At 40.9% G+C, this 18,119-nt stretch overlaps 1 protein-coding gene across 5 annotated transcripts in view; it reads left to right on the top strand.

Annotated features, from left to right (window-relative positions):
• Nucleotides 1-18,119, top strand: part of PLCE1 (phospholipase C epsilon 1) — a 509,323-nt gene that overhangs the window by 359,744 nt on the left and 131,460 nt on the right. For all 5 annotated transcript variants that reach the window (XM_040362142.1, XM_040362141.1, XM_040362144.1 and 2 more), the window contains 6 exons: nt 1,275-1,457; nt 3,591-3,708; nt 6,524-6,686; nt 7,390-7,512; nt 13,080-13,216; nt 15,478-15,716. In XM_040362142.1, the coding sequence (XP_040218076.1) occupies nt 1,275-1,457; nt 3,591-3,708; nt 6,524-6,686; nt 7,390-7,512; nt 13,080-13,216; nt 15,478-15,716 (963 nt within the window). The remainder of the gene's footprint in view (nt 1-1,274; nt 1,458-3,590; nt 3,709-6,523; nt 6,687-7,389; nt 7,513-13,079; nt 13,217-15,477; nt 15,717-18,119) is intronic.

Here is an 18,119-nt window from a genome sequence, read left to right as displayed (position 1 = left end):
ATGCCACCTCTGGGCATAAGAAGGGGGTGAGTTCCCTGCAGGGGCTGTCAGCATACTATATAAAAGTGTGATCCTCCTGGGGGAATGTGGGTCTTGCATACATTTGTGTTCAACCAGTGATGCGGTTGGAATGTCATCGAATGATAACACCTTTGATTTGGAGGTAACAAAATACCTGAGCATTACAGAACAACAGGAAAGATTTTACTCCTTTCCTATTTATTAAATGATCATCATAAATGGCACTTAGTTCGGTCCATTTTTTAAAGGTAACAATGGTTTCTATGCCCTGAGGGAATACTGGGTTGCATAGGCAAGACAATAAGAGGTTTGTGTGGGGAACAGAGGCCACCTGAGTATTTAACATTGTCCCATACACTGAGAGTTTGCCAGTATCAGATTCAGAACAAATGTCCTGTCTTTGGAATGGAGCCAGAAGAGGATGCTGATATGGAGCAGATGGTAATCGGCTATTTCCATTATAATTCAAAGAAGATTTTATTTACATGCATGGTATTTAGTTAGTGGGGCTAACTGCTAATACTTGGTGGGATGTATGCACATTAGGGGTGTGCATCTTCACTGGTCTCACGATTCGATTTGATTACGATTATCCTTCCCACGATGCAATTCGATTCCGTGATGCATCACAATTACTGCGCACGTGCAAGTGGTTAAAAACTTTTTATCCAAAAATTCAAGCAGTCAGAAATGTTTTATTTTTCTCCAGTGGCAGAGGGGTGGTGGGATCCAAGGCAGAGGGGTGGTGGGATCCGAGGCAGAGGGGTGGTGGGATCCGAGGCAGAGGGGTGGTGGGATCCGAGGCAGATGAATGGTGGGATCCGAGGCAGAGGAATGGTGGGATCTGAGGCAGAGGGGTGGTGGGATCAGGGGCAGAGGGATAATAGGATCAGAGGCAGAGGGTTGGTCTGATCAGGGCAGAGGGATGGTGGGATCAGTGGCAGAGGGGCCACGGATGATGTCATCAGAGATCGTTTCGGCCAACTCGCAGCATCGTGAACGTCTGAATAGCAGTGCATCAATGCTGTGATTATATTCAACACCCTAATGCACATGTGCAAAGACAACTACACTGGAAGTCTTTTTTTCATGCTTGCATGCCGATGGGTTCTGTCAGGATTTGAAAGGCCAGGCAGAGTCACCTGATAAGTAGACTGAAGTTCCACATTTAATACACTATATTGTTTTTTTCATATGTAATATCTTTCCTCTGATATGTTGCCCTTTTTCGTTTCCATGGATGCTGCATGTAGGAGGATAACAGATTTGAAGGACCAACACTAGCACAGGCTGTTGAGCTTTTCGGGGGAAGGCGGTGGAGCACTAGAAATACAAGCACGGGAACATTAACCAAAAGCACTGAAAAACCAAATGTGCAACGTAACAATACTCTGGGGATAAACACAGTCAAGAAAAAGAAGAAAGTTCTTATGAGGGTATAACTCCTAATTCACTTTGTTAGCATTCAAAAATATGTAAGAAATTATCCTGTAATCTTCAATTTTTTCTTCATCACCAACTGATTTTTTTTTTCACTTTGTATAGAACAGACACCATATTTTTTTTAAATTATCTGTACCTCCAGTAATTGAATAACCAGTTTATTTATGTATCTAACAAAAATGTAATGCAATTTTTGTACATTTGTATTTAAAGATAGACGCTTAAAAACAACTTTTGGTTTACTTCTAAAGTGTATTAGCGTGGAACTTACCTAATTTATAACATAAACCCATCTTAACAATCTTGCTGTTTGAGTAAATAGAGAATATCCAGGTCTGTATACTGATATTCCATGGAAAAATTGTGCTCCTTGTGTAAAGATATAGGTACAGGGTTGTGTGATTTCTGGCGAAGAGAAGGATCAAAGTTCAGATTGGCTGATTCTCCCTTTCAGTAGAGAAGATGTGACAAAGCCTACACCAATCATTCTGTATATGTGGCCAGAGCTCTAGATACCCTCAATTAGCATTTTCTCCATTAAGAGTTGTGTATTTCACTCTTAACCACTTACCCCCCGGACCATATTGCTGCCCAAAGACCAGAGTACTTTTTGCGATTCGGGACTGCGTCGCTTTAACAGACAATTGCGCGGTCGTGCGACGTGGCTCCCAAACAAAATTGGCGTCCTTTTTTTCCCACAAATAGAGCTTTCTTTTGGTGGTATTTGATCACCTCTGCGTTTTTTTTTTTTTTGCGCTATAAACAAAAATAGAACGACAATTTTGAAAAAAATGAATATTTTTTACTTTTTGCTGTAATAAATATCCCCCAAAAATATATAAAAAAACATTTTTTTTTCCTCAGTTTAGGCCGATACGTATTCTTCTACATATTTTTCGTAAAAAAAATCGCAATAAGCGTTTATTGATTGGTTTGCGCAAAAGTTATAGCGTTTACAAAATAGGGGGTATTTTTATGGCATTTTTATTAATATTTTTTTTACTAGTAATGGCGGCGATCGGCGATTTTTTTTTCGGTATTGCGACATTATGGCGGACACTTCGGACATTTTTGACACATTTTTGGGACCCTTGGCATTTTTATAGCGATCAGTGCTATAAAAATGCATTAGATTACTATAAAAATGCCACTGGCAGTGAAGGGGTTAACACTAGGGGGCGGGGAAGGGGTTAAGTATGCCTGGGTGTGTTCTTACTGTGGGGGGGGGGGTGGCCTCACTAGGGGAAACACTGATTTTCTGTTCATACATTGTATGAACAGAAAATCAGCATTTCCCCTGCTGACAGGAACGAGAGCTGTGTGTTTACACACACAGCTCCCGTTCCCCGCTCTGTACCGAGCGATCGCGTGTGCCCGGCGGCGATCGCGCCCGCCGGGCACACGCACGGGAGTCGGGGGCGAGCGGGGGGCGCGCGCGCGCGCCTCCGGCGGCGCGCGTGCGCCCCTAGTGGCGGCTAAAGGGTAGGACGTCCATTTACGTGGTCTCGCCTAGGAGAGCCACCTTGTGGACGTAAAATGACGGTGCGGCGACGGCAAGTAGTTAATAATAGTGTTATGGTAACATTCCAGAATAGGGATGCTGGCACAGAACTTAAACCTTCTGTGTCACAGGATCACATCCCCCTTATATTTATTTGAGCCCATTCTCGATCCAGCACTGTGCATGGGAGCTGTGGATTTCTGCTTTCTCCCTCCTCACAGCGAAGATTGATAGCAGCGGAAGTCATTGGCTCCAACTGCTGTTAATCAAATTCTGTGACAAGGTAGAAAAGGGCCAAGCTAAGCTGTCTGTGTCAATAGACTCAAACAAGGTGGCTTGGGTGCGAGCTTGCACAAGTGTCCCCATAGAAAGCAGCTTACTATGGGGGCATTTGCCAAAAAGGGAGTCAGGAGTTCCAGTGGGGGAACCTAGAAGAGGAGGATCACGGCTGCTTTGTGCAAAACCATTGCACAGAACAGGTAAGACATGACATGTTTGTTATTTGTAGGAAAACATTTAGTAATGCCAATTTTGTCTAAGAAATGCCCTAAATAAATTATCGTTTTGTCTGGAGTTTCTCCTAAACACGATCAAAAGTAAAATATACTTTGTAATGTGTTACCAGGGAGAAAGTGGAGATGCTGCTGATGATGAGATGGCAACAAGGAAAAGCAGAAGCTACAAAGAAGGCCGCAGCAGGAGCGGCTCAGATCCTCCCGAAATTGATGAACAGGAAGAGCAAGGTCCGACATGAGGAATTAAATCTAATCTTAGTCTGATACTTTATGTTACAGTCTCTATTGTAGAGATTTAATATGTAGAGGTGACAAAGGCAACCATGTTTTCATAAGACTCAGTCTGTTTACATTTATAAATGTGCATTCTACATTTAAAATGTGTATCCTATAGATCAGGCATCACTAAATGGTGGACTGCAGTCACAGTCCCATCCGGACAGCTGCAGTCGCACCACTTAAAAGCCTGGTCTCTCTTTCTTTCTTGCCTGGCCACTATGTAGGCCCTGCTTCTTGTACGCAGCTGCTGCACGGTTATTCTTGCAGCATGGCAGAGGACTAGAGAGGCCGCAGGTCTGCATGGAGGGCAGAAGCTTCAAGCAGGTAATTGGTTGCTAGGGTGCTGGGCAGTCCTAGCCTAGTTAATGGTTTGGTAACAAAAAAAGTCAGGTACAGTGCCTTGAAAAGTTATTGATACACCTTGACATTTTCCAAATTTTGTTATGTTACAACTAAAAACGTAAATATATTTTAATGGGATTTTATGTGATAGACCAACACAAGTAGCACATAATTGTGTAGTGAAAGGAAAATGATAAATGGTTTTCAAAACCTTTTACAAATAAATATGTGAAACGCATCTGTATTCAGCCCCCTGAGTTAAAACTTTGTAGAACCACCTTTCGCTGCAATTACAGCTGCAAGTCTTTTTTTGGATTCTCTAGCAGCTTTGTTCATCTTCTAGAGAATGACATTTTTACACATTCTTCTTTGCAAAATAGCTTAAGCTCTGTCAGACTGGATGGAGAGCGTCTGCAAACAGCAATTTTCAAGTCTTGTCACAGATTCTCAATTGGATTTAGGTCTGGACTTTGACTGGGCCATTCTAACACATGAATATGCTTTGCTCCAAACCATTCCATTGTAGCTCTGGCTGAATGTTTTGGATCATTGTTCCTGCTGGAAGGTGAACCTCCGCTCCAGTCTCAGGTCTTGTGCAGACTCTAATGCCGCGTACACACGATCGGACATTCTTACAAAAAAACTTGGATTTTTTTTTAATATTGGCTCAAACTTGTGTTGCATACACACGGTCACACAAATGTTGTCGAAAATTCCGAATGTCAAGAATGCGGTCACGTACAACACTACAACGAGCCCAGAAAAATGAAGTTCAATGATTCCGAGCATGCGTCAAATTGATTCTAAGCATGCATAGGATTGTTGTGCGTCGGAATTGCATACAGACGATCAAATGGACTTTTGTTGTCGGAAAAATTAAGAACCAGCTCTCAAACATTTGTTGTTGGAAATTCCGACAGCAAATGTCAGATGAAGCATACACACGGTCGGAATATCCGACCAAAATCTTGCATCGAACATTTGTTATCGGAAATTCCGAACGTGTGTAAGCGGCATAACAGGTTTTCTTCTAAGATTGCCCTGTAGTTGACTTCATCCATCTTCCCATCAACTCTGACCAGCTTCCCTGCTGAAGAAAAGCATCCCCACAACATGATTCTGTCACCACCATGTTTCACAGTGGAGATGGTGTGTCCAGGGTGATGTGCAGTGTTAGTTTTCCGTCACACATAGCATTTTGCTTTTAGGCCACAAAGTTCAATTTTGGTCTCATCTGACCAGAGCACCTTCTTACACATATTTGCTGTGTCCCCCTAATGACTTCTCGCAAACTGCAAATGGGACTTCCTATGGTTTTCTTTCATAAAGTCCAGATTTGTGGAGTGCACGACTAATAGTTGTCCTGTAGACAGATTCTCCCACTTGAGCTGTGGATCTCTGCAGCTTCTCCAGAGTTACCATGGGCCTCTTGGCTGCTTCTATAATTAATGCTCTCCTTGCCCAGCCTGTCAGTTTAGGCAGACGGCCATGTCTTGGTAGGTTTGCAGTTGTGCCATACTCTTTCCATTTTCAGATGATGGACTGAACAATGCTCTGTGAGATGTTCAAAGCTTTGGGATATTTTTTTTATAACCTAACCCGGCTTTTAACTTCTCCACAACTTTATCCCTGACCTGTCTGGTGTGTTCCTTGGCCTTCATGATGCTGTTTGTTCACGAAGGTTCTCTAACAAACCTCTGAGGGCATCGCAGAACAGCTGTATTTATACTGGGCTTAAATTACACACAGGTGGACTCTATTTACTAATTAGGTGACTTCTGAAGGCAATTGGTTCCACTAGACTTTAGTTAGTGGTATCAGAGTAAGGGGGGTTGAATACAAATGCACGCCACACTTTTCAGATATTTATTTGTAAAAAAAAAAAAATGAAAAACAGTTATAATTTTCCTTTCACTTGACAATTATGTGCCACTTTGTGTTGGTCTATCACATAAAATCACAATAAAATACATTTACGTTTTTGTTTGTAACATGATAAAATGTGGAAAATGTCAAGGGGTATGAATACTTTTTCAAGGCACTGTAGATCACATCAGGTATTTTTTTATCCTGCCCAGTGGATGTTGCCCCCCATAGATATGAGATCATCATCTGAATGAAACACCACTGGATTGGAAATGATAATTTCTTATGTACAGCTTTACTAGAGATCCTTGGTCCTAGCAAATGTATACAAATACAAGGAACAAGATACATCTACAGGTTAAAGGCGTATAACCCTATAAGGAAGAGGCAGAGTACAGCCGGGGAAGAACATGTTTTCTCTGTCTTTCTGTGACACTTTTACAGTACAATATATAAATGTATGCAATAAAAATAACTTGGTCAAAAATAATAATTATTATTAATAATAATAATAATATTATAAATTCTTTGATTTTCTATTTTTTTTCTTTGACAGACCAGAATACAATTTCTGGATGTTCTACATCTAATATTATTCCTTCGCGGAGAGTTCACTCAGCATCTGTCTCTGGCTCTACAAATGTAATACAAGGGACAACCACACCTATCCGGCCAGCATCCTCACCTGTTCTGTCCAGCTCCAACAAACCTCCAGCTGCGTAAGCTATACAAAACTGATGAAACTGATTTATGTTATGAAATAAGCTATACAAATTGATGACATGTTGTTTTAGTAGAGGCAGCACAGTGGCTTAGTGGTTAGCACTTGGGATATTGGTTTTAATCCTAACTATGACACTACCTGCATGGAGTTAGCATGTTCTCTCTGTGCTTGCATTGGTATTCCTGTGGATATTCTCGTTTCCTCCCACACTCCAAAGACATGCTGGTATATTCATTGGCTCTTGTCTAAATTGGCCCTAGTATGTGTATATATGCATGTAAGCTAGGCACCTTAGATTGTAAGCTCCCTGAGGTCAAGGAATGGTGTGAATGTACAATATTTACAAATCCCTCTGTAAATTGTCAGTGCAATATAAAAACCTATAGTAAATAAATTAAAAAGTCTATGATGACTTTTTCTTGTTTAAAATGTTTTAAATCCATTACAGTTTTTCTGTGGCTATAAAATCATTGTAGGATTTTTCTCTAAGTCTCTTCCTGGCAGTACATTGTTCTACCTTTCATATTTTTGTGGATCTTGCCAAGAGTCTTAAAACGATTGTATATTTTATTTAATAAATCAAAGAATTAAACTATATTAAAATGATTTGATTTAGTGGAGAAAGGCACACCACAAATGCACAAACTGGCACATGTTGTTCTGCAATAAAACACTTGTAAAATCTTCTTATTTTCCAGCACATGGAGTAGTTCAAGTTGGCATGGAAGAATTAAGGGTGGAATGAAAGGATTTCAGTCATTTATGGTTTCTGATAGCAGCATGAACTTTGTGGAGTTTGTAGAACTCTTCAAATCTTTCAGGTAATTTTACCTTGTGGTTATTGATGGAAGTTTATTTTCTAAGCATTATTTACATTTATACTTACATAGCATAGTATATCCTTAACCTCTTGACCACCGCCCCATGTCAAAAAGACGTCCTCTTTTTAAAGTTGAATATCTCGATAACGGCAGCAGCTGCTGCCACAACCGAGATATTCATCTTTTCAGGGGGCGGTGGTGTACACGATAACGGCGGTCTCCGCAGCGGATTCGCCGCGAGATCGCCGTTATCGGTGGCGGGAGAGGGCCCCCCCCCCTCCCGCCGCTCTCCCGCGCCCTCCGCCGCTTACCGGAGCCGTCGGTAGCGGCGGAGGGGATCGGATGTGTCCGGCAGCTGAGCGGGGACGGGACTGAAGGAGAAATCTCCTTCACCCGTCCTCATAGCTCTGCTGGGCGGAAGTGACGTCAAAACGTCAGTCCCGCCCACCCTCTTAAAGAAACATTTTTTTTTTGTCATTTGAAAAAATGACATTTTTTTTTTTTTTTTTTTTTTTTTTTTTGCATTTAAGTCTAATTATGAGATCTGAGGTCTTTTTGACCCCAGATCTCATATTTAAGAGGACCTGTCATGCTTTTTTCTATTACAAGGGATGTTTACATTCCTTGTAATAGGAATAAAAGTGATCAATTTTTTTTTTTTTCAGTGTAAAAAATTATAAAACTAAATAAAAATAAATAAGAAAACCCAAAAAAAATTTTTTAAAGCGCCCCGTCCCGACGAGCTCGCGCGCAGAAGCAAACGCATACGCGAGTAGCGCCCGCATATGAAAACGGTATTCAAACCACACAAGTGAGGTATCGCCGCGATCGTTAGAGTGAGAGCAATAATTCTAGCCCTAGGCCTACTCTGCAACTCAAAAAATGCAACCTGTAGAATTTTTTAAACGTCGCCTATCGAGATTTTTAAGGGTAAAAGTTTGACGCCATGCCACGAGCGGGCGCAATTTTTAAGCGTGACATGTTGGGTATCATTTTACTCGGCGTAACATTATCTTTCACAATATATAAAAAAAATGGGCAAAATGTATTGTTGTCTTATTTTTTAATTCAAAAAAGTGATTTTTATCCAAAAAAAGTGCGCTTGTAAGACCGCTGCGCAAATACGGTGTGACAAAAAGTATTGCAATGACTGCCATTTTATTCCCTAGGATGTCTGCTAAAAAAAAATATATAATGTTTGGGGGTTCTGATTAATTTTCTAGCAAAAAAATTGTGATTTTCACATGAAGGAGAGTGCCAGAATTAACCCGGTGGGCAAGTGGTTAATGCAGTATTAAAAACATCTCCTTTACTGTTATGGTGTCTTAATGCCTCCAGCAATCACAAAAAAAATGAAGAGTTTAGATAACTAGGGAACTGTGTATAGCTGTTCTCGGCATGTCATGGCTGTGAATGGCAGCAGCATGCACAAAGCACAAGTCCAAAGGATCTTAACCACTTAGGACCCGGATCAATATGCAGGTTAAGGACCTTGCCCCTTTTTGCGATTCGGCACTGCGTCGCTTTAACTGACAATTGCGCCTTCGTGCAATGTGGCTCCCAAACAAAATTGGCGTCCTTTTTTCCCACAAATAGAGCTTTCTTTTGGTGGTATTTGATCACCTCTGCGCTTTTTATTTTTTGCGTTATAAACAAAAATAGAGCGACAATTTTGAAAAAAATACAATATTTTTTACTTTTTGCTATAATAAATATCCTTAAAGAATATATACAAAAAACATGTTTTTTCCTCAGTTTAGGCCGATACGTGATCTTCTACCTATTTTTGGTAAAACAAATCGTAATAAGCGTTTAACGATTGGTTTGCGCAAAATGTATAGCGTTTAGAAAATAGGAGATAGTTTTATGGCATTTTTATTAATAATTTTTTTGTTTACTACTAATGGCGGCGATCAGCGATTTTTTTCGTGACTGCGACATTATGGCGGACACATTGGACAATTTTGACACATTTTTGGGACCATTGTCATTTTCACAGCAAATAGTGCTATAAAAAATGCAATTGCAGTTTAGGAGTTAACCACTAGCTGGCGCTGTAGGGGTTAAGTGTGACCTCATATGTGTTTCTAACTGTAGGGGGGCAGGGCTGGGCGTGTGACATCATTGATCATCTTTCCCTATATCAGGGAACAGACAATCAATGACACTGCCACTGTGAAGAACGGGAAAGGTGTGTTTACACACACCTCTCCCCATTCTTCAGCTCCTGTGACCGATCGTGGGACCGCGGTCCCTAAGCTTCGGAACGGGTCGCGTGCGCGCGCCGGCGACCCACGGCTGGGCTCTTAAAGGCGACGTACCTGTTCATGCCTGTGCCATTCTGCCAACGTATATCGGCGTTAGGCGGTCCTTAAGTGGTTAGTGTCGTTCAAAACACGGCCGCCAGACTTGTCACTGGGAAAAAACCCTGGGAATCTATTTCACCTTCACTAAGAACCCTTCACTGGTTGCCAGTAAAAGACAGAATCACTTTTAAAGCACTCTGTCTAACTCATAGATGTATCTATGGGAATGCTCCCCATTATCTATGCGAAAAAATAAAAGCCCATAATCCCAATCGCGTTCTGCGATCCACCAATCAAAATCTTCTTCAGATACCGAAAGCCAACTACAAGTCCAAAGGAGATAGAAGATTTGCGGTCCAAGGCCCCAGACTATGGAACGCTTTACCAACCAGCGTTCGGTTGGAGGAAAACCACTTAGCCTTCAGGAAAAAGATCAAAACTCATCTCTTTTGATATCAAAGGAGACAGGTACATCAAGCGCCCAGAGGCGATTCAGTTCGCATGTGTCGCGCTATATAAGTTTTTCATTCATTCATTCAGTGTAGTATCAAGCCCTAAACAAAATTTTTTATATATTGCAGCTTACCAATTCTTGAAGGTGGTGGCTTTGTTAGTTTTTATTTTCTTAAGCCTTTTCCCTCTGTTTTCTTCTGGTGACCTAGCCAGTAACACACCCTCCTGTTTTAGAGTGCCCCCACTCTAGATGAAGCAGCACAGAGACACCTTTGTACAGCAGCATTGTACATTTTGAGGGAGGGGAATGTTAGATGTACTAGCAGATTTAGATACACTGACAAATTGAAGCCAAACTACAGCTAAGAATTTAAGCAGTTACAGCAACAGTTTTTCTTGTTTTCTCTTTCGTTCTTTGAAGGGCACAGCTCATATAATACTTGACTGTAGGGCCATAGCGCCACCTTCAGGAGTAGGACACTAGGCAGAAAAGAAGAACACAGCACTGCCTGTGAGCAGTCCTAACTGTCTACCTTTTCTCTGCTATAGGCAGCTTTTCTGGTCAGTGTAGGAGTGTTTTGTTTTTTACAGCTTTAACCACTTAAGGACCGCCTCCTGCACATATACGTCGGCAGAATGGCACGGCACGGCTGGGCACAAGCACGTACAGGTACGTCCTCTTTAAGTGCCCAGCCGGGTCCGAAGCTCCGTGACCGCAGGATCCACGGACCCGATCGCCGCTGGAGTCCCGCGATCGGTCCCCAGAGCTGAAGAACGAGGAAAGCTGTGTGTAAACACAGCTTCCCCATTCTTCACTGTGGCGCCGTCATTGATCGTGTGTTCCCTTTAATAGGGAAACACAATCAATGACGTCACACCTACAACCACACCCCCCTACAGTTAGAAACACAAATGAGGTCACACTTAACCCCTTCAGCGCCCCCTTGTGGTTAACGCCCAAACTGCAATTGTCATTTTCACAGTAAACAATGCATTTTTAATGCATTTTTTGCTGTGAAAATGACAATGGTCCCAAAAATGTGTCAAAATTGTCCAAAGTGTCCGCCATAATGTCGCAGTCATGAAAAAAATCACTGATCGCCGCCATTAGTAGCCATTTTATAAAAATGCAATAAAACTATCCCCTATTTAGTAAACGCTATAAATTTTGCGCAAACCAATCGATAAACGCTTATTGCGATTTTATTTTTTACCAAAAATAGGTAGAAGAATACGTATCGGCCTAAACTGAGGAAAAAAAAAGTTTTTTTATATATTTTTGGGGGATATTTATTATAGCAAATAGTAAAAAACATTGCATTTTTTTCAAAATTGTCGCTGTATTTTTGTTTATAGCGCAAAAAATAAAAACCGCAGGTATGATCAAATACCACGACCGCGCAATTGTCAGTTAAAGCGAGGTCCTTTAGCTGCCTAAAGGTCCGGGTCTTAAGTGGTTAAAGCTGGGTAAGAGAAAGAGAAAACATGCTAGTTGGTTATGTCTAGAACTCTAAGAAAGCTGAGAAAATTATTTTTTTTTGTATGGAGTTTCATTACCATAAATTACATACAAAGAAAAATGTATTTGCTGTTAGACTAATCAAAACTATATGGTTGCTGTGAGTTGTTGCATATCCCTGATCTTTATTAGTGACAAACCTGTTAGCTATTTAATATTTTTTGTAGCTAAGAGCAAGCTGCTTTTATTAAGGAAAGCCACATGCTTAATGGGTGCTTTATGTCCACAGCTCGATCCCGCCTACCTACTGTAATTTTGTCCAATGAGAGAACCATGGTGGCCAGAACGGATGCCGTCAAAGTGTGTCTAAACCCCAAAACAAAATGTAATATATTGCAGTTTACCAAATGTAGTGACTGCATTTTAAGTATTCTTTCAAGCTTTTTTTCCTTCATTTCCACTTGGTAATCCTGAAAATAACACATTTTCTATCCAGGCTGGACTACAAATATGGCTTTCCCTGCTCATCTTAATTACATAGGGGTTGATAGGATAAGTTGTTTACATAAAAAGATAAGATTTTATTTTCTGTCCATCACAAAAGAGCAAAGTAAAAAGAGCACTGTGTTTTTGGCAACAGCAACAGGTATCGTCTGCACTTGCTGAGATCGTTCTAATCTTGAAAATGTAAAACGAATGCAGCCACCATATCCGAGGTCTGGCAAACTGTAATATGTTTAATTTTTATTCTTGGGTTTAGGTATCCTAATGGGCATTGGAACAGCAAGCAAACGTCCTAGCACAAAAGGGAGACTTAAGGCCTGTACACATGATACGATACGAAAATCGGATGGAAAAATTTGTACAACGAGCTGTCTGGCGATATTCGGATCGTTAGTATGGTGCTTTTTCGTCAGACAAAAGCTGGATGTGCTATAAAATGTTTGTTGGATGTGAACGCAACATCCGATTTTCGTTTTATTAGTACGGTTTTCGTATGAAAAAGACTACGCATGCTCCGAAATGAAAGAATACATACAGAGCTATTCAACACATTACATCACTTCTGACATTGTATTCTATCATACGAAAATGTTTGTATTGTGGGTAACCTCTTCACTTTCAACATGAGACTACCATGCCACAAAAACGGACGTTCGATTGTCCGAAAACCTAAGCGTGTGTACGAGGCTTTAGACCAGAATTAAAATAAAGATAATTGTAGTCCGCTTATGAACTCTTTTTAGTACTTTTACTTAAGAGATGAAAATGGTTGGCGGGTTCACTTTTGATAAAACATTCTATGTAACTTGTAATTTATTTTACCATATTCTTTTTCTTATTTGTAGTGTAAGAAGCCGAAAAGACCTTAAAGATATTTTTGACGTATATGCTGTTGCCTGCAACCGTTTGGGTTCAAAATCTATTCCTCTGTACACAAATTTGACAATTGATGAGAATGTCAGCGGAGTCCAGCCAGACCTAGGTTTGTCACATACTAACATGCAACAACATCGTCATTACTTACTAAAATTTTTAAAATTTTAAATTAAATAAAGCAGAGAAAAACAAATCTTTTGAGTCAAGCTATCAAACCACCTTAAAAATTACAGAGCATTTTTAAGGTTTGCCAAAGGTCATGTTTCAAAAAATCCTTGAAACTCTCTTTTGGCTCCTAGATTGGACTAATTGATTCTCCAATTTGGCAAGAAGTATCTCCACCTGGAATAAGTATAGACTCATTTGAATAGTTTCACACTATCCTTCACAATCAAACTTTTCAAGGTCCTGTGTCAATTTCTTCTTTATACAGAAACCTGTCTCATGTCAGTCCTCTTTTTCCAAATATTGGGTGCACCTGTGTACACATAGGGCTTGATTTTGCTAAAGGCAATTAGACTATGCAATTGCACTCTGCAAGGCCAGTTTCTCTAGAGCTTAGTAAATGTGAAGCTCAGCTGAATTCCATCATCCAATTATGTGAAAACAATAATGTTGTCCATCATGCCGTACCATCAGGGAGTTGTGTGATTGGCCCCAAATTTGTTCTGCAGCAGGACAATGACCCCAAACATACAGCCAATGTCATTAGGAACATTAGCGTAAAGAAAAACAAAGAGTACTGGAAGTCATGGTTTGGCCCCACAGAGCCCTGATCTCAACATCATTAAATCTGTCTGGGAGTCTGTCTGGGATTACATGAAGGGACAGAAAGATTTAACGCAGCCTACATCCACAGAAGATCTGTGGTTAGTTCTACAAGATGTTTGGAACAACTTATCTGCTGTGTTCCTTCAAAAACTGTATGCAAATGTATCTAGAAAAAATTGATGCTGGTTTGAAGCCAAAGGGTGATCACACCAAATATTGATTTGTTTTTGATTTTTCTTCCGTTCCCTCACTTTGCATTTTGCAAATTGATAAAAATAAATAAATAAAATACGTGTTTTTGAAAACAATGCTTACTCTTTTTTTTTTTCTTTAAGTATTCAAAGTATATACACTATGTGTAAGGCAGTTTTGCAACAACCATAGTGGATGGGATCTTTTATTAGGACAAAACTATTTAGACCTTGGCTTGAGAAAATATTTATGTCCTGCCTTATTTAGAGAAAAAATAAATAATTCCTAATCCACAAGGTTTGTTACAGGAATTTATAAACCAAATTTGTATAAATCAGTGCACATTGCTCTCATATTCATCATTGCCCCTAAAAAAATTATGTAAAGGGTCTTTATTCTGCTTTCAAGACAATGGGGTTGATTTACTAAAACTGGAGAGTGCAAAATCCGGTGCAGCTGTAGATGAAAGTTTATGATCAGCTTCTGCCTTCAGCTTGTTCAATTAAAGTGTTTCTAAAGGCAGAAGATTACAAAATATTCTGAGCTATATAAATAAATACAGTCTTGCCTCTTTATGAGAGCTGTCCATTTCATATAGGAAATGAAGGGCATGGCTCGAGAGTGACCCTGCTTGAGTGTTTGCATAGCAAGAGGCTTGTTATTGGGGGCACTTGGCATGGGGGACAGGACTGCCGGTGGGGAACCCAAAAAGAAGATGAACGGGGCTGTTCTGTGCAAAACCATCGCACAGAGTAGGCAAGTATAACATGTTTCTTATTTAAAAAAAGACAACCTTTAGAATAACTTTAAGCTTTGATAAAAAAAAAGCCTGGAAGCTGATTGGTTTCTATGCAGAGCTGCACCAGATTTTGCACTATCCAGTTTTAGTTAATCAACCCTTCCTGAGATTTAGACCATACATGTAAATGAAGCTAATCATATTTTCGTGTTAACTGTGTTAAACTGTTAATTCAAAATTGAGCATGCTATGTATATGCACCTAAACATCCCCTCCCCCTGGTCTGGTCAGTCGGGTCACCAGGAGCGCCGGCAATTATCCCACCTATGGCGGGCAGCGCTTCACCTGGGCGACAGGCGGATGACTTCTTCCCCTGCTCTCCTTCTTGGCATCACAGCGGTTTCCCACTCCCCTGCTCTCCTCCGCAGGCATCACGGCGGCTTCCGCCGGTTTGCGTCTCCCTCCTCCTCGGTGTCCAATTGGAACGCTGCTCCTTTGAGCAAAGTATAGCCAAGAATGGGGATGCGTGATTGTGTTTGAAATTTCAGATTTGTGGTATAATACAGATAACACCATTTGTTTAAAATAGTGTACAGCACAGCAGCCCATAAGTAAGACAGAAGATATTAGCTGAAAATCTGATTGTATCTTGTTTTGTATTGTAGATTTATTGACCAGGAATGTATCCGACTTGGGTCTATTCATTCGCAGCAAACAGCAGTTGTCAGAAAACCAGAGACAAATTTCTGATGCTATTGCTGCTGCCAGTATTGTTACCAATGGCACTGGAGTAGAAAGTACCTCACTTGGTGTGTTTGGATTGGGAATACAGCAGTTTAATGACTTCTTGGTCAATTGCCAAGGCGAGCACTACACCTATGATGAAGTCCTCAGCATTATTCAGGTCAGACTTTTTTCTCATTTATTTATACACATTTATCTACTATGATGTAGAGAGAAATTAGATATGATTAGCAGTGCATTTCTTTGGGAAAATTTAACTGCCAGTCATAAAACAATCCCACTGGAAATTTACATCATGTGTATAGTATCATCAGTATGTGTATTCAAATAAACGAAATGTGTATGTTTTACTGATCTTTTATTATACAAAATCCGTAGTAATGTATATTTGTTTCAGAAGCTGAATGGATGAAAATGTTAATTTAGCAAACATGTATTTTGACTCCACCATGCCAAAAACATGACAAATGTTGGGGTTTCAGCTGCAAGGGCTCCATAGCATAGCTCTCGCTCTTACTTTTAGTAGTCAGTGGATTCTTCAATATAGATAAATTGATGACGGCTAAGCAGTTGGCACTATTACCTTACAATGCTGGGGTTTTGAATATTTTCCCTGTTTTTGTACAGATTAACCTTCTCAGTACAAAGACATACTGGTAGTTCAGTCTGCTTCTGTCCTGATTAGTGTCTGTATTAATGTATTTACAACTCTGGTAGGTAACACCACCTGCGAAAAGAACTAGTCGTGATCAGTCTATTCAAGAATCTGAATATCCATTCCTAAATTATTAGAACTGTGCAGCACTATTTATGAAAGTTATATATGTAACCCTTATTTAAAGGAACATTATGGCAATACTTCCACTGAGGGACCGACCCAGATTCCTCGACTGCCAGCTTTTTCAACTTCTCAGCATGCTGAGCCAGCAGCTCCCACCCCCTCCACAATCCAGTGCTCTAGTGAGCACTGGAGGGGCAGAGCAAAGAGCAGTGACTGACAGTCTCCGCTTTCTGCTCAGAGCAGACCTGAGAACTGAGCAATCGGTGGTCTTTGATCACTTATTTCTCAGTGTAGAGGCAGTGAGTGTAGGTTTTCTTTTTTTTAATTCACACACTTATCTTTTAACTTTTTAAATCTTGACACTTAAAGTGGAATTCCATAATCAATCTAACTACGCTTAAACCTGCTCTCACCCCCTCTTACGCTTAAACCTGCTCTCACCCCCTCTTATACTAACTACCATGTGGAAGAAAGATGCTTATACTTATCTATTCTGAGGATGCTCTGGTCCAGTCACATGATGCCCCAAGTGACCAGCATCAGGGGAGAGGAGGGCGAAGCAACAACCGCTGAAATGCCTGGACGGTGACATCACCCATCATCTACTGTCCGTCCTCTTTCCTGTAGCCAGCTGCTGAGAGCCGATCATGTGACTCAAACTCATTGGCTGCAGAATAGTAAGTATAAGCATCTTCTTCTACAGGGTAGTTAGTATAGCATTTAGAAGGGGGTGGGAGATCCTGGAATTTCACTTTAACTTAAATGTTTGGGTCAATAGAGACATTTCCTGTCCTGTCAACTATGTGACTTGACACTTGCCTTCCAACTGATAAAATTGTAAAGCAAAAAAATGTTTCATAGGATTAGTTGCAACTGGTTTTCTGTAAAGTTCCCTGAGCCATTAACTATTTTTTCTTATGTGCAACTGTCAAAAAATTACAAACTTGTCTTAGCTGTATAAATGAATAATTAACATTTTGAACTTCAGAGTTGGGCAGTTTGTGAGGTCAGGCAGATGACACTTAAACAAAAATGGGCAACTTAAGTATAGCTAAATAGGGGACAAATCTGTATTTCATAACAATGCCTGAACAGCTATGTATATTAATTTAAGAATAAATTGTTGATCGGGCCAGTTGTGGTCAGTTTTTTTGTAAGGTTCCATGAGCCATTAACTTACATGATTTTTTTTAATGTGCATTTGTCAAAAGATTACAAATCTATATACCGTATTTATCGCAGTATAACGCGCTCCCGCGTATACCGCGCACCCCTAAAGTTGCCGTGAATCCTGTGGAAGAAAAGTTTTTGTTGTACAGTTTTGGTGTCTTGCGCGGCGTCCATTGGGTCCGGCGTCCGTCTGCGGCTTCGGGTGTCCTCTTCGTCAGGTTCGGCGTCCTTCTGCAGCTTCGGGTGTCCTCTTCGTCGGGTCTGGCGTCCTTCTGCGGCTTCGGGTGTCCTCTTCGTCGGGTCCGGCGTCCTTCTGCGGCGTCCTCCCCGCTCATTTCCCGCGCCGATTTTGAATACTGCGCCGACATATACCAAGCGCAGTATACTCGTGTATCGTCGAGCAGGCTCGGCAACTCTCGCGCTGACGTCCTGTACGCTTAGGACGACAGCGTGAGAGGCGACGAGACTGAGCGAAGATACACGAGTGTACTGCGCTCGGTATATGCCGGTGCAGTATTCAAACTCGGGGCGGGAAAGCGGGTATCGGCTTATATCGCGCACCCACGATTTTGCCCTGATTTTCAGCGCAAAATAGTGCGCGGTATACGCCGA

The sequence above is a fragment of the Rana temporaria genome, chromosome 8 (genome assembly GCF_905171775.1).
Source record: "Rana temporaria chromosome 8, aRanTem1.1, whole genome shotgun sequence".
In the NCBI taxonomy this organism is placed as follows: Eukaryota; Metazoa; Chordata; class Amphibia; order Anura; family Ranidae; genus Rana; species Rana temporaria.
The sequence above is the reverse complement of the archived record's forward strand: the minus strand, read 5'-3'. Positions and strand labels throughout refer to the sequence as shown.